The sequence below is a fragment of the Pan troglodytes genome, chromosome 10 (assembly GCF_028858775.2).
Source record: "Pan troglodytes isolate AG18354 chromosome 10, NHGRI_mPanTro3-v2.0_pri, whole genome shotgun sequence".
NCBI classification, from domain to species: domain Eukaryota; kingdom Metazoa; phylum Chordata; class Mammalia; order Primates; family Hominidae; genus Pan; species Pan troglodytes.
The window spans coordinates 139,638,596-139,661,622 of NC_072408.2; the positions used below are offsets into that span (position 1 = coordinate 139,638,596).

Here is a 23,027-nt window from a genome sequence, read left to right on the forward strand (position 1 = left end):
GGCATGGCTGAGTGGCCGCATGGCTGCACTCTGACCTGGGGGAGGGGAGGCGGTCTCCTTTCTTGCAGCCCCATCTGGGCTGTGAGGTTCAGAACCAGGAGGGCCCGAGCACGAGGCCTCACCCTGAGGACAGTGGATGGCTCGGAGCTGCCACCCCGACGCACATGTGACACTGCTCCCATCGCAGGAGAAGAAACCAGTGTTGATCTTTCTCAGTCACTCTCCCTAGAGCTTTATGCTTTATGCATCTCACCTAACCTTACCTGATACCACCTAATTTTGGGGCCATTTTCTTTTTTGTTTTGGAGACGGAGTCTCGCTCTGTCGCCCAGGCTGGAGTGCAGTGGCGCAGTCTTGGCTCACTGCAAGCTCCACCTCCCGGGTTCAGGCCATTCTCCTGCCTCAGCCTCCCGAGTAGCTGGGACTATAGGCGCCCACCACCATGCCCGGCTAATTTTTTGTATTTTTAGTAGAGACAGGGTTTCACCATGTTAGCCAGGATGGTCTCGATCTCCTGGCCTCGTGATCCGCCCGCCTCGGCCTCCCAAAGTGCTGGGATTTCAGGCGTGCGTCCCCGCGCCCGGCCTGGAGCCGTTTTCATCGTAACTGATTTAGAAAGTTTCCAGCACAGGCTTATGCGTGCAGGTCAGTATGTGAAGTATTCCAACAGGAGAAAGAATTGTCAGCTGTAAATAAAAAAGTGTACAACCTTTGACCCAGCAACACCACCATTAAGGATTTCTCTGAACACTGGGGATGAGTAGAACCTGGGGCTGAGGCTTCCAGGAGAGGGACTTGTCTGAGAGGAAGCCAGCGGGGGCTGCAGCCACAGGGAAACGTGGTCAGGAGGTGGACGTGCAGATGGAGCTTTCCTAGTCACAACGGGCAGCCTCGCTACACCAGCAAGGTGCCCTGGGACGGGCCATCGACACAGAAAGAACAGGGTGACACGCGCACAGGACGGGGCTGGCCCAGGGAATGTCTGCTTTGTTGAGACAGTGGCTCCCAGCACATCGGCCCTGGTAAGCAAGCCACAGAGCCAAGAACACACATTTCTCTGACAAACGTTCTCATCACCAATCACTGGTGGATGGTTTGAGATGAGGACAACCTTGGGGCTCCACAGGACATGGTCCCTGAGACCACGCACAAGGCAACAGGCTGGAACACCCAGGAGCACAGTATAGGGACAGCCAGGCACCGCTTCCAGAAGCTTCTACAGCAGCTCACCTTGGCTGGACTCAGGGGCCCTGCGAAGGCTCTCAGGGTCAGCACCGGGTCTCTGGGGCTGCCTCCATAGTGGCTGACGTGAGAGGCCTCGGCCGTCTGGTCTGGGGACCACAGCTCCCCGATGACTGGAGAAGAAGTCTCTTCCGCTCTCAGGAGGGGCACGTAGTAGTGGCCTGAGGGAGGAGACAGGCACTGGCTGCAGGCTTCCGCCCCCTCCGCAGGTCAGGCCTGGGTGAGCAGCACGGGGATCACGCGAGCCCTTGCCAAGGCCTCTGCAAATGGATCCAACAGACGGGGCAGAGGGTGGTTTGCGCCAGAGCTCACTGCACTTAATGCAAATGGATACAATGAAAACAAAGTCACACAAGGTCTCAGAGCTCACTTCACTTAACCAGCCTCATTTTCCTCCACTGCTACAAGAAAAGAAAGAAAAGGAAGCCCCAGGTAGTTAAAGGACTAAGGGGTCGGACCTGAGTGAATAAGAGTAGCACACAGTAGAAGCTTAATACATTTTAAAAATGTTCTATTTCATTCCAGCCGGGTGCGGTGGCTCACGCCTGTAATCCTACCACTTTGGAAGGCTGAGGTGCGTGGATCACCTGAGGTCAGGAGTTCAAGACCAGCCTGGCCCACATGATGAAACCCCATCTCTACTAAAAATACAAAAATTAGCCGGGTGTGGTGGTGGGTGCCTGTAACCCCAGCTACTCATGAGGCTGAGGCAGGAGAATCACTTGAACCTGGGAGGTGGAGGTTGCAGTGAGCCGAGATCACGCCACTGCACTCCAGCCTGAGTGACAGAGTGAGAATCTGTCTCAAAAAAACAAAAAAAAGTAATATTTTATTCCTTCTCTCCTTTTTTTCTCCTCTTAGTTTCAGACAGAGTCTCATTCTGTCACCCAGGCTGGAGTGCTGTGGTGCAACCATGGCTCACTGCAGCCTCGAACTCCCAGGCTCAAGGGATCCTCCCACCTCAGCCTCTTGAGTAGCTGGGACCACAGGCATGCGCCACCACACCCGGCTAATTTTTACTTTTTGTAGAGATGGGGTCTTGCTCTGTTGCCCAGGCTGGTCTCGAACTGCTGGATGCAAGTGATCATTCCACCTCCACCTCCAAAAGTTCTGGGATTACAGGTGTGGGCCGCTGTGCCCGGCCTCCTCGCTTCTCAGTCCTGCTTCTCTTGTACTTTACAATTTGCATCACTGAATACACATCTCTCAACAGATCTGGAATCACACGGCACTTGGATGTGAGTATGGAAAAAGCACAAGGAAGAGTAGTGTCTTCAGGTCCCACGGGACAGCGCAGTCAAGCCATATAGGATAGTGTCGTGAGGTTCTGTAGGTTGCACGGAGGCCACACACCACCTCGTCCTGCTTTCAAACCCAGCTCCTGGAGACCCAGAGTCAAGAGGCTTCCTTTACAGTCAATCATGCTACTCTGGAATGCCTGGGAATTTCTTATGTTAAAGGCTTATCATAGTTTCATAGTTTTTTTTTTTTTTTTTTTTGGAAACAGAGTCTCGCTCTGTCACCCAGGCTGGAGTGCGGTGGTGTGATCTCGGCTCACTGCAAGCTCCACCTCCTGGGTTCACACCATTCTCCTGCCTTGGCCTCCCAAGTAGCTGGGACTACAGGTGCCCACCACCACACCTGGCTAATTTTTTGTATTTTTAGTAGAGACGGGGTTTCACCGTGTTAGCCAGGATGGTCTCGATCTCCTGACCTTGTGATCCGCCTGCCTTGGCCTCCCAAAGTGCTGGGATTACAGGCATGAGCCACCGCACCCGGCTGCTTATCATAGTTTTTATGCTTTTAATTTTTTTCTAATTGTAAAAGTGCTGTATGCCCATCAACGGTCAACTGGATAAAGAAAATGTGGTACATATATACCACAGGATATTAAGAACAAGATCATGTCCTCTGAAGTAACATGGCTGGAGCTGGAGGCCATGACCCTAAGGGAACTGACACAGGCAAGAAAACCAAACATGGCTCTCACTTATGAGTGGGAGCCAAACGCTGAGCACACATGGACACAAAGAAGGAACAAGAAGTCAGCAGGGCCTGGTTGAGGGTGGAGGGAGTGAGGAGGAGGGAGAGGATGGAAAAACTACCTCCTGGGTACTATACTGATCACCAGGTGAAATAATCCGTACCCCAAACCCCGGTGACATGCAGGTTACCTATATAACAAACCTGCACACTTACCCCTGAACCTAAAATGAAAGTTAAGAAAAAGTACGACAATTTCCATTCAAGAGTACTGAAGGTACTGAAGAATTTCCATTCAAGAGTACTAATTTTCCATACTGAAAATTAGGGCAATTCAAATACTCTTACATATTACTATCTTATATTTGGATACATCATATGTACGTTGGCATTTTACAGGTTAATTGGCAGTTTTTTCCCTCTTTCAGTGGCATATGAAAAGAAGACATACAGTATGTACAGTATAGGGTGCATGGTAGGTATACGGTACAATTTACCTACACTTTACTCATAAAATACTAATGTTTACTTTTTTGGCATATTGATTTAGGTCCCTTTTAACAATTTCTGTCTACGGATGGGACTCACGGTCTCTGGACAGTTTTTTGCCTGGCTTTCTGATCCTATTTGTCTCTCATAACACTTTAGAGTCCTTCCTCATCTTCACACAAGCGTGGGTCTCTCTCTGAGTGACGGGAAGGGTGGGATGCAGGATGCAGCCAGCCCTGTAGCAGGCTCTGTGGCATGTGAAGCTACAACGTGACCGAGGCCCCAGCGTGACCACAGATGCTGACCATGCCTGGGCTTCGCATGAGCCTCAGAAGGACCAGGAAGGAGGTGTAGGAGCTCTGGAGGTGCCGTGTAGCTCAGCCCACAGGAACATGGATCTCACAGAGCTGCCTTCTCCTCAGCAAACAGCTGCTGGGGCAGATCTTACAGGCGACAGTGTTTTACTGTCACACATAGGCAAGGATCTCTCAGACAGAATTGCTTCCTAAATACCATCACAAAGCAATGCTTAATGTCAGCGTTGCAAAGCATTTCTGACAGTGTGGTTTGAAAATCCGGAGCAGACTCTCGGCTCTTCAGGGATGTTCTGGCAACATAGCCGTGTGTTCCCAGGGCCTCTGAAGGTTCCGGCTGGGCCTCTGCAGCGACGCCTCAATGGCCCTGAGGAGGAACTCTCGCCGCTAACAGCATGCAGGATTCATTTCCTGTGCACAGCTACACACACTGAAGAAGTGTAATTAATAAATTATACCTAGGACGGGAACAGATCAGGGGACAAGCAGAGGCTCTTCACACCTTAGATCATGCTTGGTAAACTTCTATAAAACGTCAGACAGTAAATAATTAGGCTCAGTAGGCCACAAGTCACTGTGTGCTGGGAAAGAACCCGGACAGTGTGCAAATGGTGGTGACAGCTTTATGCTGATAAAATTTTATTTTTAAAAGCAGTCATTTGCGGACCCTGCTTTAAATAGAGACAGAGTTTTGGATAGGAATGGAATCCGAGAGAGAGGAAAGCAGGCAGGTGGGTGAAAGGACCTCAGCGTCTGCTTCAATCTCACCAGCAAGCAGAAGCTCCAGACTTCGAGCTAAGATGGCAAAGAGGCGCTTCTAGAAGTGTCATCTTCCAAAATTCACTGAAAACAGAGGAAGACGGCAGGGAAAAGCCATCCCTGAAACCAGCCATTTTCACATGCCTGGCACCTACAAACCGCAAGGCACAGGGGCCAACAACTAGAAGCTGCTGACTAGAGGAGGGCGGCCCAGAAAGCAAAGGCCTCTCTCCCAGAGGCGAGTGGGGAGGGAACGTCCCAGAGGCGAGTGGGGAAGGAACGTCCCGGAGGCGAGTGGGGAGGGAGTGTCCCGGAGCCAAGACAGGAGCCTGGGCGTGCACCAGGAGTACAGGAGGAGGAAGGAGGCAGCTTCAGAATCGAAGGAGTGACAGGGAGCGACCCCCACCCCAACACAGGCAAAGAGACACACAAAAGCCAGGCCAGCCACCCAACCAAGGAGCTCTGGACCCTGCCTCTCCCTGAGCTGTTCTTTGCCAACTGCAGGCTCCACCTGAAGAGAAGCCATCACAATGAAGCTACTGTGAGAGAGACGTATGGATCCAGGGATGAGGCCACTGGCAACAGGCAGCGACACACAACCTCAAAAGAGTTCTCTCACAGAAAGCTCAAGGAACAGATACAAGACTTCAGAGAAGGGATAACAGAAAAAAGGTGGCAAATGAGCTAGGAGAGCTCGGGAGAAGAAAGGATGATCCCGAGGAGAGGCTTCCGAGGGGAGCCGGCACGCGTCCGGGGAGCTCAGGAAAGCAAAGCTCTGCTGTGTCCCCCAACGCTCCAAGGCCCTTCCCGGCGTGGACCCCACGATTCAGGCACCAACTGCCCATCTTACCCTTTAAATACTCTCTGATCCGCTCCTTCAGTTCCACAGATTTATTTTTGCTTCTTTCACAAATTACCTATTGGAAAAAAAAGTGTGTCTAAATCTTATTTGATCGCAACATTTCCTTATCATTACAATGATTTCAGAAAAATAGTTTTAAACTCAGTAAAGTAGAATAGTATCTTAATGCTAAAGATTTAATAAAGCTCACACTCAGAAAATGTGTGAAGAGTGTGGTCTTTCTAAAAGTCTAAGGGGACAGCTAGGAGAGCACACTCTGGGATTATGGGTAAATTTACTTCTTCTTTGCGCTACTCGACATTTTCTAACTGTCTGCAAGGAGAGGAAAACGTACCAGCGCATCGAGTAAAAGCAGAAGCACGTGAACATGTTTCTAACCTTCTTGATTGTTTGAGTTCCACTTACAGGAAGCCTGGTCATACACAAACTTTTTGTTGTGAGGCTGGGTCAAGGTGGAGCTCCTAAGTAACACGGAACATCAAAGTTCTATTTTTGCCACTAAAGAAATCAACTTTCTCAGCCCTTGAAGAATTGCAGCAATACGAACTTTTGCTAGAAACTACAGAAAAACCAACAACCTTCAAATAAAAGGAAAGAAAGGAACCAGCCTATGAGAGAAACTAACTAAAACTATGAATGCAACTACATTTTTGAGTGTGTACCTGATTGTGAGCTTTAAAAAGTCAAATGCTTTGTAAAATGCCAGGAGTTTTAAGTTGGTTACCAAATGCCATTCTTATGTTGAAGAAGTACAGATACACACACACACACACACAGACACACACACAGACACACACACAGACACACAAACACACACACAAACACACACACACACAAAATTATATCACATGTATGCAAAATAATAGCAATTTCTCAGTTGTAGAATTTTCTGGTGAATTTTATTCTTTTTGATCAAGCAGTATTTTAAGTTTTCTATGGCAAGTGGATGTATTGCTTATGTAATAACAGCAATTACAGAAGGGGTGTGGGAGAGGCCACTGCCACCAGAAGATCCTTACAGCTTTTATTTCTAAAGGGCTGCTAGACAAGGGACAGCTCACAGCTGTAATGCACAGAAAAATCAAACTCATCTTTCAGTTCTCAGAAGGTCCAGATACTTCTTGCACTTTGTGGGCACAGAATATACTTCTGCCCTCTGCAAGGTGCACTTTGCTCAACTGCTCAGGATCATGACGAGGCCTGACTGAAGGCTTGTCTGGGTCAGATGAGTATGTATGTGTGAGAAGCTTAGCACAGCGCCTGGTGCACACTGAGCTGAATACAATTTAGCTGCTTTCAGCAGCATCATCCTTACCACCATCATCACCATCATCACCACCACTGCCAACACCACCATCATCATTGCTATCTTCATCCTCACCACCATCATCCTCACCACATCTTCACCACCATCATCCTCATCAGCATCACAACCATCATCACTACCATCACCCTCACCATCACCACCACAACCATCATCACTACCATCACCCTCACCATCACCACCACAACCATCATCCTCCCTACCACCACCACCATTATCTCACTCACCATCACAATCCTCACCACTACCACCACCACCATCTTCATCCTCACCACCATCATCAGCACATCATCACCATCTTCATCACCATCCTCACCATCATCCTCAACACAACCATCATCACTACCACCATCATCCTCACTACCACCACCACCGTCACCACCACCAACCATCACCATCACCACCACCACCACAATCACCAACATCACCACCATCATTCTCACTACCACCACCATCACCATCATCACGTCATCACCACCATCATCATCCTCATTGTCACCATTACCACAATCCTCACCACTACCACCATCACCACCTTCATCACCATCTTCATCACCACCACCATAATCATCTTTCTCACTACCACCGTCATCACCATCACCATCACCACCATCATTCTCACTACCACCATCACCATCATAATCACCATCACCACCATCATCATAATCATCACCATCACAACCATTATCCTCACCACCACCATCATTCTCACTACCATCATCACCACCATCATTCTACCACCGTCATCACCATTATAATCACCATCACCACCATCATCCTCACTACCACCATCATCACTATCACCATCATCATCACCACCATCATCATCACCACCACCATCACCACCATCATCATCACCACCACCATCACCACCTCTGTTCTCTCTGACTCTGGTCAACTGATGTGTTCAGAGAGGGAACTTGATAAAAGACTGTGAGCTGTTCAAAGCAACTGACTGCCAGTTTTAGGAAAATAAAATCAGCAAACTGGGTCAGTTCCTTCCCTCCTGGTTCTACAGATGCATCTTCTTCACAAAGTGCATCTTACTCAACAGCCAGGGTTCTAACATGTGCCCATAAAGCAAACACAACTCACACAGAGCTCCTTGTGGCTTCCCTGTGCCTGTGATCACAGACTGTAAATTTATATATTTCCATTTCTAACTCTACATAGCAACTGCATTGTAATAAGTACTTACATCTTCAGGTGTTTTATCATATTTATTCCTTGAGTTTTTTACAATCAAATGGTGTGACGAAAGCACGTTGACTACATCTGCATTTCCAAACTTACAAGCAAAATGCAACGGTGTGTCGTAGCCCTGAAAAAAGGTGCAGAGGAAGTACAATTATTCACACTTGTCTCGTGAGGTTGCTCTAAGGTGAAAATACATACTCATTCATTCATTTATTTTGAGACGGAGTCTCACTGGCGTGATCTCGGCTCACTGCAACCTCTGCCTCCCGGGTTTAACCGATTCTCCTGCCTCAGGCTCCCCAGTAGCTGGGACTACAGGCACCCGCCACCACACCCAGCTAATTTTTTTTTTTTTTAATATTTAGTAGAGATGGGGTTTCACCATATTGGTGAGACTGGTCTCGAACTCCTGACCTCAGGTGATCCACCTGCCTTTGCCTCCCAAAGTGCTGGGATTACAGGTGTGAGTCACCGAGCCCGGCTTATACTTTTTTTAAAAAAAAAGACTCACAAACAAAAAGGCCATAAAAGACGCTGCTTTTATAATGGAAAAATAATTGGCATTCTAGCACATACCCACTTCATGCCAAGGCTTGAGCTTAGCATACTGACCTGGGTGCCCAGACCCTGGAGGAGCTTAAATTCTCCATAAACAGTGAACAGCAGCTTTAACCATTCAGGGCCCAGTACAATGTCATGTAAAACATGCCCAGAAAGTGAAATACACAGATGAGGACCACAACCAGAATAAAGCAAAGCCCACGAATTTGGTCTGTACTCAAAGAAGTCTCTGCGGCATGTGACACCACAGTAAACGAAATTTTTTTCACTGCTGATGATGCTGCATCACGCCCTGGCTGGGAACCCAGGTCTCCGTCCGTGACGCTGCGTCATGCCCTCCTTCCCTGGATGGTGTCACAGGTCTCCACACCATCTGCCTGGAGCTCCCACAGCTGCACCTCTGATCCTTCCTTATGCTCTGGGCAGTCTCAATGTCACCTTCAACTGTGGCCTACAGACCAGCGGGCCTCATGGTCAACAGTGCCCCTGAGCCCAAGACCTGAAGGGCCAACTCCCTCCCAGGCACCTCACTTGGATATCCCACAGGCAGCTCCACTGCACCGTGTAGAAAACAGAATTCATTTACATGTAGCACAGCCAGAAACACCTTCTCTCGTCACCTCTGATTACCAAGATTCTGGCTGTGAAGTGTCCGGTGGCATCGTATGCCATGGCAGCCATCCCTAAGCTTCTGCACAGGGAAGAAAAACTCGTCATGGCCCCTGCGGCCTGCACTGACACCCCCGCCTCCACTCCCTGGCAACACAGCCTAGGTCACCCGCAAATGTCCTCCTACAGCTCCCTCCCGCCATCACCCACTGGAGGTATCCCTTACAACTCTCTCACACGACCCCAAAAAGGTCTGGATGTTTGCATATACCACCATGCTACCTGTACTCCATCCTTCTGTCCAGGGGCTGGCAAGCTTTCTTGGACAAGGACCAGATAGTATGCACTATAGACTTTTTTTTTGAGACAGAGTCTCGCTGTGTTGCCCAGGCTGGAGTGCAGTGGCGTGATATGGGCTTACTGCAAGCTCCGCCTCCCAGGTTCATGCCATTCTCCTGCCTCAGCCTCCCAAGCAGCTGGGACTACAGGTGCCCGCCACCACGCCCAGCTAATGTTTTGTATTTTTAGTAGAGACGGGGTTTCATCGCGTTAGCCAGGATGGTCTCGATCTCCTGACCTCGTGATCCGCCTGCCTCGGCCTCCCAAAGTGCTGGGATTACAGGCGTGAGCCACCGCACCCGGCCTCACAAATCTTTCTTAAACTACAATACTGGCTACCATTCCTATTAAAACAGCCAGCGGAGGCGGCTCCCGGGCAGCGTGCGTGCAGTGAGCAACCCTGCTGCTGCCTGCTCGGCTCCCACAGCCCATCACTCGGCTCCCACAGCGCCCGCACCGCGGCCCATGACTGCCTGAACACAGACGCCGCCAGCCAAGATGTCAACCCGAATTCTCCTCACAAAGGCCTGCCGTCCAACTCCATGACCAATGTCCCTGTTGACACAGGTGGGGCTGCCCAGGCTACTGCTGTTGAGGGTCTGACAGAGGCTGAGGAGGAAGAGCTCAGGGCCCAGCTACCAAGATGGATGAGGAAACTGTCACTCTACACCAGTGCTGGCAGCCAAGGAGGGGGGACTGTGGAGAGCTTGAGAGGAGGCTGGGCCTCTCTGCCTTGGAGGCTGAAACAGAACCTGCTCTAACGCCTATGTGAAGACTTCTGAGAAATGTGGAAGTGGAATGAGAAAGTGGCCCACCCGGATCTCTGCAAGACTCAGGAAATGCTCCCACAGCAAGAAAGAAGACCTCAACCAAGACAGAGACCTCAGCAGCCCTGTCCATGGTGGGCTCTGCCATCAGCAGGAAGCTCGGAGACGTAAGGAACCCTGCAACTTTCAAGTCGTTTGAAGACCAAGTTGGGCCCATGAAGTCTAAGGTCGTGGGTGACAGAGAACAGCAAGGACAATCTCCCTTCCTCAGCAGGGAGGGGCGACAAGCCCGTCGGATCCCACACCTCTCTAAGCCTGTGGTCGCTTACGCTCAGCTGCAGAGCACACAGACACACCCTCAGCATCACGGCCGGAGCTCTGCGCAACGAAGCGGCCAGCCAGGACGCACACGCAGAGCCGGCTTTGAGAACAGTCCTGCCCATCCACAAGGAGACGTGGCTACTGCATCCACATGAATTTCAACAGTTGTGTACATAGTTATATACTAAAGTTTGTAGGTGAAACAGATAACTGTGCTGTCCTTCCTAGGGGTACAGGAAGTGGACAGGGCGGAGGATTTGAAATACTGAGCCAAAGCCCAGGCTCCCTTTAAGAATCACGTTAGTGGCCAGGCACGGTGGCCCACGCCCGCAATCCCAGCACTCTGGGAGGCCAAGGCGGGCCGATCATGAGGTCAGGAGATGGAGACCATCCTGGCTAACACGGTGAAACCCCATCTCTACTAAAAATACAAAAAAATTAGCCGGCATGGTGGCGGGCGCCTGTAGTCCCAGCTACTCGGGAGGCTGAGGCAGGAGAATCAGTTGAACCCAGGAGGAGGAGCTTGCAGTGAGCCGAGATCGCGCCACTGCACTCCCACCTGGGAGACAGAGCAAGACTCTGTCTCAAAAAAAAAAAAAAAAGAAAGAATCAGGTTAGCCCATCAGAATGTTGAAGCATTGAAGAGTCCTACGCATAAGTGGCATTTTTGACCTCCTCCTTCCCTAACTCACAGAAGGAATGCAATCACCCCGAAAGCCCTACCTGTTCCATGAGTTTTTATCTTGAAATGCTAAACAAGAAGTGTCCATTTTCTGCCCACAGAAAGTAAACTGAATATCAACAACTGCCCAATTGTTGTACTAATCTAGCTTTAATGAAAAGCAAATTCATTATTTTTTTTTTTAATGCAGTGGACTTTTCAAAAATTGAAATTAGGCAAAGCAGCTTTAGCCTCCTAGTGAGAGAATATTATGTCTTTGGACTCAAGCTGAAATTCAAGCCTCACATTACCTGATGCTTTATTTATCATAAACATAAACGAGGGTTGCTCAATGGCTGTGAGGCCTGTGTGGGATTTTACACCTGGCCTGTGTGACTGCCTGTTCCAGTTGGGGTGCTGGTTTCACTAACACGCTCCATCCCAGTGTATAAAACTTGCTTCTCTTCTCAAGCAGGGCAGCTCCCCTGGCTCCCTACTCTGCCCTGAAGGACTCTTGGGCTCCCAGGGGTGGGAGGGGCTAAGAGAAGGAAAAGCCTGTCTTTAGCACCCTTTAGAAGAGCTGTGCCCGCTTCCCAGTGCTGCCTTGCATGGGCCTGGCCCGGGGGGCACTCATCAGTGACTCCAACCCGCCTGCTGACTGCACTTCAGATGAAATGACCCCACAGGTCAGCTGGAGGGTGGGGCGTGGGCATCGGCCAGGATTGCTGTCACCTTTTCTCCGGAGCTACCAAGATCGTTCCTGTTTCTAAGCAGTCGCACCCCAGCAGCCTCTCTCTCTCACCACAGCCCTGCGCGTCAGGCAGCCTCTCTCACACCACAGCCCTGCGTGTCAGGCAGCCTCTCTCACACCACAGCCCTGCGTGTCAGGCAGCCTCTCTCTCACCACAGCCCTGCGTGTCAGGCAGCCTCTCTCATCACAGCCCTGAGTGTCAGGCAGCGTGGTCTGCAGGGGCAGCTCTGTGCCTCAGTGGCTCTTGGTAGGACACTGAGGGCCTGCCTGTGTGTGGTGTGCACAGCTCTGCCACTCCCGGGAGGGGAAGGGCTGCTTAGCTCAAGGTGTCCTGTTCGGCAGAGGAAATGTCCTCTGACAACCGTGTCCCCAGACAGTTCAGACACCCTCGGGGACAGCACTGCACACACGACGATGATGCAGGGGCCAGGGAACCCCAGCACTCGGTGCCCTTTGTCCAGTGGGATGTGGTGAGAAGGCAGGTTGCAGGGGTGTAATTGATGTATCTTTTCCCCAAAGTTATTATACTAATGAGTAACTTGTCGATAAAACATTCTTTTGGGGGAAAACTTTTAACCAATTAAAAAAAGAAAGTGTGAGTGGAGGGTGTGCACGCACCATCTTGTCGGGGGTGTTGAGGTACAGGTCCACCACGTAACGGATACGCTTCTGCAGCATGGCCTCGTCGTCATCAGGGTACATCAGCCTCATGAAGTCAGGGTTCTCCAGGACGTCCAGAGTCAGCTGGCAGATGGAAGCCTGGTTCTCTTTGGCAGCAACATGCATCACGTTGTACCTGCACCCTTCCTGAAAGAGAACCGCATGCTCTGAGCTTCCTGTCTGACGTGTGGACACGCCCTGTGCGAGTGCTGCAATGGAACGGCCGGGACCACGCACCTGCCCGAGGGAACCGCCGAGACCTACCTGCACGATAGTGGGGTTGTCTCCTGAGCCTATCAGATACCGGGGGTTGCTCCAGATAAGGTCAGAAAAGGTGTCCTCCTCTCCCTTCTCCACAGCTTTCCGAAGCTTGGCGGTGAGGTCCTGCGTGCGGGGATTTTTGTAACTGTTCGCTCGCTCTTTGTTGACTGTTTCTGATTCCGACAAGCACAAACCATCTGTCAGTAAGAGACAGAATTTAAGAACAATCAGTTTCACCAAAAGTCACTCGTCACCCATGCACCCTCTGATGAGGGATAAGGAGCTTTCCACAGAGGCTTCTGGGCCAACTGGGAGGCACAGGCGAGAAAAGACGAGAAGGGCCCGCGGCCACCGGCCCCAGCATGCAACGCAATGGCAGCCAGCGTGCCCCTGTCAGCAGAGCAAGTAGGGGAGAGCAGCCAGACCCGGCCACAATCTCACTGGGGGCCCCAGCCTACAACGGCAGCCAGAGCGCCCCCCATGAGCACAGCAAGCGGAAGAGCAGCCAGACCCTGCCACAATCTTGCTGGGAAAGGCTCTGTGAATGAGGCCAAGTTTGGTGAACTTTGTGTTTTTTCAGAGACAGGGTCTGGCTCTGTTACCCAGGCTGGAGTGTGGTGGCACGAATATAGCTCACTGCAGCCTCGACCTCCTGGGCTCAAGTGATCTCAGCCCCTCAAGTAGCTGGGACTACAGTTGTGTGCCAACACGCCTGGCATATATATATAGATATATATAGATATATATATAGATATATATATAGATATATATAGATATATATATAGATATATATAGATATATATATAGATATATATAGATATATATATAGATATATATAGATATATATAGATATATATAGATATATATATAGATATATATAGAGATATATATAGAGATATATATATAGATATATATATAGATATATATATAGATATATATATAGATATATATAGATATATATAGATATATATAGATATATATAGATATATATAGATATATATATAGATATATATAGATATAGATATAGATATAGATATAGATATATAGATATAGATATAGATATATAGATATAGATATATATATCTATATAGATATATATATAGATATCTATATCTATATATATCTATAGATATAGATATCTATATATATAGATATAGATATCTATATATATAGATAGATATATCTATAGATATATATAGATATATATAGATATATCTATAGATATATATAGATATATCTATCTATAGATATATATAGATAGATATATCTATCTATATATAGATAGATATATATAGATAGATATATCTATCTATATATAGATAGATATATCTATCTATATATATCTATCTATATATATAGATAGATATAGTATTTTTAGAGATGAGGTCTATGTTGCCCAGGCTGGTCTCAAACTCCTGGCTTCAAGGGATCCTTCTGCCTCAGCCCCCAAAAGTGTTGTAATTACAGGGATGAGTCACCACACCCGGCCAGTGAACTCTGAAAGCTCGGTCAGTAGGTGGAGGAGGAATAACGGCAGCAGCGGGCAAGGGAACACTCCCAGAAATCACGCAAGACCTTCGATGTGCACAGTGTGGCTGCAAAGGATTACAGGATTAAGGAGCCTGCCACCACCCCCAGCTGATTTTTTTGGGGGGACGCAGTTTTGCTCTTTCGCCCAGGCTGGAGTGCAGTGGCGCGATCTCAGCTCACTGCAACCTCTGCCTTCTGGTTTCAAGCAATTCTCCTGCCTCAGCCTCCCAAGTAGCTGGGATTACAGGCACCTGCCACCACAGCCAGCTAATTTTCGTATTTTTAATAGAGACGGGGTTTCACCATGTAGGCCAGGCTGGTCTCAAACTCCTGACCTGAGATGATCCACCCGCCTCAGCCTCCCAAAGTGCTGGGATCACAGGCGTGAGCCACCGCGCCCGGCCAATTTTTTATATTTTTGGTAGAAGCGGGGTTTCACCATGTAGGCCAGGCTGGTCTCAAACTCCTGACCTCAAGTGATCCGCCCACCTCGGCCTCCCAAAGTGCTGGGATTACAGGCATGAGCCACCGTGCCCGGCCTGATTTCTGTCTTAAGGTGATTTCCTTCTGAGGAATTCTCACAAATTGCAAAGAAGGAAATCCGTACCTGTTAGAAGCCACTCTGGTTTCCATCCAGGAAGCACCTGTATAAGGCTGACTGAGGGCAGGCGGATGACTGGAAGGAGAGGGCAACATTCCTCTGGAGTACCAGCCCACCAGGGAAGCCCAGACAACTGTGAGCTGCGAGAGGGAGCAGGAGCTGAGGCCAGACGACAGGTAAAGGCGGAGGTTCTACCCCACGCTGACCGTGAAGAGCCTCTTCACACAAAACCCTAGTTCTGAGCTGGGAGGTGGGCATGGGTCAGACTTCGGGCTGGACCGCTCCTACAGATGAGCCCGCCTTCTCCAGATGCCCTAGTCCTTGAAGTAGGTATAGCTTCAGGTGGGGAAGTAGACTGGTTTCAGGATCCAAAAAGGCGCAGGGGCTCACGCCTGTCATCCCAGCACTTTGGGAGGCTGAGATGGGAGGATCACCTGATGCCAGCAATTCAACCAGCCTTGGCAACATGGCAAGACCCTGTCTCCATAAAAAAATCTTAAATTCTAGCCTGGCCAACATGGTGGCTAAAAATACAAACATTAGCCGGGTGTGGCAGTGTGCACCTGTAATCCCAGCTACTCGGGAGGCTGAGGCAGGAGAATCGCTTGAACCCGGGAGGTGGAGCTTGCAGTGAGCCGAGATCGCACCACTGCACTCCAGCCTGGGCGACAGAGCAAGACTCCATCTCAAAAAAAAAAAAAAGAAAAGAAAAAGTTTAAATTAGCTGGGTGTGGTGGTGCACGCCTATTTCTCAACTACTTGGGAGGCTAAAGCAGGTGGATTGCTTGAGCCCAGGAGTTTGAGGCTGCAGTGGGCCATGATAGCACCAGACTGCACTCCAGGCTGGCAAAAGAACAAGACCCTGTCTCTTTACAAAAAAAAAAGAAAAAAATCCAACAGACACGGGGACAGATGGAAGCGGCCACAGCGTTCTTTTCAGCTTCTCCACAGTCAAGATGCTAATTACTGGCACACCAGCATCGGAGCCAGCATGGCCTCCTGGTCCACTGAGACCCCATCGACTCTACCCTCATGGAGAAAACAAGTTACCACATCGGAGGAAAGACGGCACAAAACAGGGTGGGATCAATGTGACAGGAACACCAAGATGTGAACGGCTGCGTGATTTACCTTTCAACCCGTCATTGCTAAAGAGTGGAGCTGTTTTCACAGGAGACAGTGGTAAGGACGTTTTGCTTGGAGAAGGGAAATAATCACAAATTCCTCTAGCAAATTTCTCAGCGTCTTCTCTGGTAGAAAAAGCTTTAAATCGGGACCCTTTGATCATCTTGACAGCTTGCAATGCTTCCTTTTTATTTTCATAAACATAGATCCTTTCTGGGTAAGAAAAGTAACAAATGAAAATCAGAGATGAGTGACTGGAGAGCTGTCACCTGGCCATGCCCTGGGCCTAACCATCAGCTTCCACGTCTGCTACCCAGTCGCCTGGCTTAGTTCAGATCTTTAATCCTGAAGAAAAAGGGCCTAAGCTAGCCAAAATAGAACAATTAACAAGCTCGACGGTGTGCACATATGCATGTAACATGATACATATTATGTTCATATATGTAATTCTATGTGCCAAGATTCTATGCTAAAAACTAAATTTCGTATAAAGATCTAAATAAAAATTATTAAAAGGCAAATTAAAAAAAAAACTATAATTATGTCAGCCAAGAACATAAGAGAATTTTAAACCCAATTTTGAACAGGGAACGCCTTTTTATTTTTTACTTTATTTTTTTTTTTGGAGACAGAGTCTCGCTCTGTCGCTCAAGCTCAAGTGCAGTGGCACGATCTTGGCTCTTGCAACCTCTGCCTCCCAGGTTCAAGCGATTCTCCCGCCTCAGCCTCCCGAGTAGCTGGGATTATGGGCGTCCGCCACCATGCCTAATTTTTTGTATTTTTAGTAGAGACGGGGTTTCATCATGTTGGCCAGGCTGGTCTCAAACTCCTGACCTCAGGTGATCCGCCCGCCTCGGCCTCCCAGAGTGCTGGGATTACAGGTGTCAGCCACGGCGCCCAGCCGGGAATGGCTGGGTTTTTTTTGACATGGAGTCTCACTCAGCTGCCGAGGCTGGAGTGCAGTGGTGTGATCTTGGCTCACTGCGACCATCATCTCTCAGGTCCAAGCGATTCTCCCGTCTCAGCCTCCCGTGTAGCTGGGATTATAGGCACCGGCCACCATGACTGGCTAATTGTTGTATTTTTAGTAGAGACGGGGTTTCACCATGTTGGCCAGGCTAGTCTTGAACTCCTGACCTTAGGTGACCTGCCCACCTCAGCCTCCCAAAGTGCTGAGATTACAGGCATGAGCCACTGTACCCGGCTGGGAATGCCTTTTTAAACATGCCAAGAAACCATTCAAAACAAGATAATCCTGATTATATAAAAATATTAAAGCTCTGTAGTGGAACTATCACAATTAAGTTTTGTATGAGACTATCGTAAATACATAAGACATACACTACTGGCCAGGAGACAAAAATTTATGAACAATATAAGAGAGGAATGGTTACTGTCCACTACTGGATAAAAATAGCCATAGTTCGGGCACGGTGGCTCACGCCTGTAATCCCAGCACTTTGGGAGGCTGAGGCAGGTGGATCACCTGACGTTGAGAGTTCGAGACCAGCCTGACCAACGTGGAGAAACCCTGTCTCTACTAAAAATACAAAATTAGCCGGGCGTGGTCGCGCACGCCTGTAGTACTAGCTACTCGGGAGGCTGCAGCAGGAAAATCACTGGAACCCAAAAGGCAGAGGTTGGAGTGAGCCAAGATCGCACCACTGCACTCCGGCCTGGCGACAGACCGGGACTCTGTCTCAAATAATAAGTAAATAAATAAATAAATAAATAATAAAAATAAAAACTGCACCATGATCATTTCGCAGTGTTACTTTCTTTTTTTTGAGATGGAATCTAGCTCTGTCGCTCAGGCTGGAATGCAGTGGCACAATCTCAGCTCACTGCAACCTCAGCCTCCTAAATAGCTGGGACTACAGGTGCCCGCCACCACACCCCGCTAATTTTCTGTATTTTTAGTAAAGACGGGGCTTCACCGTGTTAGCCAGGATGGTCTCGATCTCCTGACCTCATGATCTGCCTGCCTCGGCCTCCCAAAGTGCTGGGATTACAGGCGTGAGCCACCGCGCCCGGCCCCTACCTATTCTTTAAAAAGATCTTACAGAAGAAGAATATTCCATTCTATTCATAGTGTTTAACCAATTATGTACTCATAGGCGTCACCACAAATGGTATCACAGTAATAACAATACTCATGACAGTGTGCAATTTCTGGCATTCCAATTAATACTGAGTTCTCATTTTTTTTTTCCAATGCTAAATCTTCTTTAAAATTACAATTCTTGGGCTGGGCACAGTGGCTCACACCTGTAATCTCAGCACTTTGGGAGGCTCATGTGGGAGGACTGCTTGAAGCCAGGAGTTCAAGACCAGCCTAAGCAATAAAGCGAGACCCAGTCTCTTAAAAAAAAAAAAAAAATTAATTACCTAGGTGTGGCCAGGCGAGGTGGCTCACGCCTGTAATCCCAGCACTTCGGGAGGCTGAGCCTGGCGGATCACTTGAGCCCAGGAGTTGGAGACCAGCCTGGGCAACATGGGGAAACATTGTCTCTACCAAGAATACAAAAAAACTGGCACGTACTGGCACGTGCCCGTGATCCCAGCGATCCCAAGCTACTCCGGAGGCTGAGGTGGGAGGACTCCTTGAGCCTGGTAGGCAGACGTTGCAGTGAGTTGTTGAGATTGCATCACTACACCCCAACCTGGGTGAGAGAGAGACCCCAGTCTCAAAAAAAAAAACCACCAAAAACAACCAATTAGCTAGGCGTGCTGGTGTGTGCCTGTGATCTTAGCACTTTGGGAGACCAAGGTGGGTGGATCGCTTGAGGGCAGTTCAAGAGCAGCCTGGGCAACGTGGCGAAACCCCGCCTCTATAAAAAATACAAAAATTGGCCGGGCGTGATGGCTCACACCTGTAATCCCAGAACTTTGGGAGGCCGAGGTGGGCAGATCACGACGTCAGGGGTTCGAGACCAGCTTGGCCAAAATCGCGAAACCTTATCTCTACTAAAAATACAAAAAATTAGCTGGGTATGGTGGCGGGCGCCTGTAGTTCCCAGCTACTCGGGAGGCTGAGGTTACAGTGAGCTGAGATCGCGCCACTGCACTCCAGCCCAGGCGACAGTGCGAGACTCTGTCTCAAAAAAACAAAACAAAACAAAAAAAACCAACACAAAAATTAGCTGTGTGTGGTGGCGTATGCCTGTGGTGCCAGCTACTCAAGCGGCTGAGGTGGGAGGATCACCTGAGCCAGAAAGGTTGAGGCTGCAGTGAGCTGTGACTGCACCACTGCAATGCAGCCTAGGTGGCAGAGTAACACCCTGTTTCAGATGAATGAATAAATTAAAAAAATAAAATGGCCGGGCGCGGTGGCTCAAGCCTGTAATCTCAGCACTTTGGGAGGCCAAGGCAGGTGGATCATGAGGTCAGGAGTTCAAGACCAGCCTGGCCAAGATGGTGAAACCCCGTCTCTACTAAAAATACAAAAAATTAGCCAGGCGCGGTGGCAGGCGCCTGTAATCCCAGCTACTCAGGAGGCTGAGGCAGGAGAATCGCTTAAACTGGGAGGGCAGAGGTTGCAGTGAGCCGAGATCGCGCCACTGCACTCTGGCCTGGGCAACAGAGCGAGACTTTGTCTCATAAAATAAATAAATAAAAACAAAATAAAACCACAAATCTTTGATGCTGAAAAGTATTTATACATTCATTGGCCATTTGCATTCATTAACATAAAAGATGTGCAGGTTACACTGCATTTTAAAAAGGGGGAGATGACTAATCAACAAAGTTCCTAACCAACAGCAGCAGCCAGTTAATATTAATATCTCAGTCCAGCATATCTCATAGAATCCAATTTACCTAACAAATTTTAACAGTTCTCATGTTAAATTCACAAATATTTCAGAAAAGTTCTACATAAAAATGTTAACAATGGTTAACTGGGGTGATGAGATGGAGGGGATTGGATTTTTTCCTTCTTAATCTGTAGTTTTCCATTTTCAGACATCATCCCGCCCCTCCGCGTATGTGCTATCTGTGTGAGGAAATCCTACACACGGTCCCATTACCATTTCTCGCTGGGACGTCCTCATACACTGGACACACCCCATAGTACAGGGGCGGCTCCTTAGATGCAGTCGCTCCAGCTCTGTAGGTGTCGGTGGCACTAGGGGGCACCGAGCAGGTCTTGGATGTCACAGCTTCCTCCTCTGGAGGATTCAGGCCCACACTGTAACCAAAATCTCTGTCTTCAGAAAAACCAGCCTGATCAGTTGGGTTCCCTTCAGCTGGCTTCAAAATCCTTTGTGGGTCTTGGCTGAGAGTTGCGACACCTGCCTCATGGTGGTAGAAAGAAGACAGCCTTCCTCCTTGCTCCAGTAAAGCCTGAGCCAATTTTTTCTCAAAAATGAACCTTGTAGTTGATGTAATGGGTCCACATTTCAATCCAGCTTTGACGATTTCTTCTCTAAGGTCATCTGGATTCAGAAGTTTCAATCGAGCCAACAGAGCATCCATTGTCATTTCACCTAGGCCCAAGACAAAAAAATCAAAGAGTCACAAAATACTAACACCTGCTGAAGCTGGGTGACGAGTACTAGGGTTCATTATATAATGGCATCAGTTTCTGTTTCTTTCATTCAAAACTTTTTTTCTTGGCTGGACACGGTGGCTCACGCCTGTAATCCCAGCATTTTGGGAGGCTGAGGCGGGCGGATCATCTGAGGTCAGGAGTTCGAGACCAGCCCGGCCAACATGGTGAAACCACGTCTTTACTGAAAATACAAAAAATTAGCCGGGTGTGGTGGCGGATGCCTGTAATCCCAGCTACTTGGGAGGCCGAGGCTGGAGAATCGCTTGAACCCAGGAGGCGGAGGCTGCAATTAGCCGAGATCGCACCCCTGCACTCCAGCTTAGACAACAAGAACGAAACTCCAGCTCAAAAAAAAAAAAGAATTTTTTTTTTTTCGAGATGATGTCTCCCTCTGTCGCGCAGGCTGGAGTGCAGTGGTGCTATCGCAGCTCACTGCAACCTCTACCTCCTGAGTTCAAGTGATTCTCCAGCCTCAGCCTCCCAAGTAGCTGGGACTACAGGGGTCTGCCACCACGCCCGGCTAATTTTTGTATTTTCAGTAGAGACGGGGTTTCTCCATGCTGGCTGGGCTGGTCTCGAACTCCTGACCGCAGGTGATCCGCCCGCCTCGGCCTCCCAAAGTGCTGGGATTACAGGCGTGAGCCACCATGGCGGCCAAAAACATTTTATGATGCCCCCATCTCCGCAACTCCAAGAAAATTCCAAAAATGCTGTTACTTATTGGCAGAGGCGATTATCTTTTAAACAATGAATGAGTCTGCCAAAGACCCTGGAGGGGGAACCTACTGACCCCAAGATTCTGCCCAGGCATAAGCACCTCACCAGGTTCTCTGTACAGAGACAGTTTGGTGCTGAGGAACTGATGCAAAGGGCTGTGGCCAATCTTCAGTGGAGCAGGCACACAGTAGGTCAAAGCAACTTGTAGGGCACAGTTTAAGGGGTGGGGGCAAGTGGAGAATAATTACGAATAAACAGACAGGATCTCAGTCCCGGGCAGGATTCCACTTTTCATATAAACTCTCTGTCCTTAATCTAATGCCACCATTTTTTTTTTTTTTTTTTTTTTTTGAGACAGAGTTTTGCTCTGTCACCCAGGCTGGAGTGCAGTGGCACGATCTCAGCTCACTGCAACCTCCGCCTCTTGGATTCAGGCGATTCTCCTGCCCCAGCCTCCCAAGTAGCTGGGATTACAGGCGCCTGGAATCACACCTAGCTAATTTTTGTATTTTTAGGAGAGACGGGGTTTCACCATGTTGGCCAGGTTGGTCTTGCACTCCCGACCTCAGGTGATCCACCTGCCTTGGCCTCCCAAAGTGTTTGGATTACAGGCGTGAGCCTTTTTTCTTTTTGAGACGGAGTCTCGCTCTGTCACCAGGCAGGCTGGAGTGCAGTGGCGCGATCTCAGCTCACTGCAACCTCCGCCTCCTGGGTTCAAGCGGTTCTCCTGCCTCAAGCCTCCCGAGTAGCTGGGATTACAGGCGTGCACCACCACGCCCAGCTAATTTTGTACTTTTAGTAGAGACGGGGTTTCTCCATGTTGGTCAGGCTGGTCTTGAACTCCCAACCTCAGGTGATCCGCCCGCCTCGACCTCCCAAAGTGCTGGGATTACAGGCATAAGCCACCATGCCCAGCCCGTTGTATTCTTTGGGAGGCAGGCAGATCACCTGAGGTCGGGAGTTCGAGACCAGCCTGGCCAACATGGTGAAACCCCGTCTCTACTAAAAATACAAAAATTAGCCGGGCGTGGTGGTACATGCCTGTAACCCCAGCTACTCGGGAGGCTGAGGCAAGAGAATTGCTCGAACCCAGTAGGTGGAGGTTGCAGTGAGCCGAAATCACGCCACTGCACTCCAGCCTAGGGGACAAGAGCAAGACCTTGTTTCAAAAAAAAAAAATTACCCGAGCATAGTAGTGCACACCTACAGCCCCGGTTACTCGGGAGGCCGAGGCAGGAGAATTGCTTGAACCCAGTAGGTGGAGATTGCAGTGAGCCGAAATCACGCCACTGCACTCCAGCCTAGGGGACAAGAGCAAGACCTTGTTTCAAAAAAAAAAAATTACCCGAGCATAGTAGTGCACACCTACAGCCCCAGCTACTCGGGAGGCTGAGGCAGGAGA

General features: G+C 49.1%; 1 protein-coding gene and 1 pseudogene across 5 annotated transcripts in view; one reads left to right on the top strand and one right to left on the bottom strand.

Annotated features, from left to right (window-relative positions):
• ANKLE2 (ankyrin repeat and LEM domain containing 2) overlaps window positions 1-23,027 on the bottom strand; it is a 39,279-nt gene that overhangs the window by 10,782 nt on the left and 5,470 nt on the right. For all 5 annotated transcript variants that reach the window (XM_024348187.3, XM_054663831.2, XM_063785304.1 and 2 more), the window contains 7 exons: window positions 20,385-20,843; window positions 16,363-16,569; window positions 13,104-13,297; window positions 12,798-12,986; window positions 8,172-8,294; window positions 5,638-5,704; window positions 1,231-1,403 (listed from right to left, as the gene is read on the bottom strand). In XM_024348187.3, the coding sequence (XP_024203955.3) occupies window positions 1,231-1,403; window positions 5,638-5,704; window positions 8,172-8,294; window positions 12,798-12,986; window positions 13,104-13,297; window positions 16,363-16,569; window positions 20,385-20,843 (1,412 nt within the window). The remainder of the gene's footprint in view (window positions 1-1,230; window positions 1,404-5,637; window positions 5,705-8,171; window positions 8,295-12,797; window positions 12,987-13,103; window positions 13,298-16,362; window positions 16,570-20,384; window positions 20,844-23,027) is intronic.
• LOC745858 (tumor protein D54-like) lies at window positions 9,940-10,995 on the top strand (annotated as a pseudogene).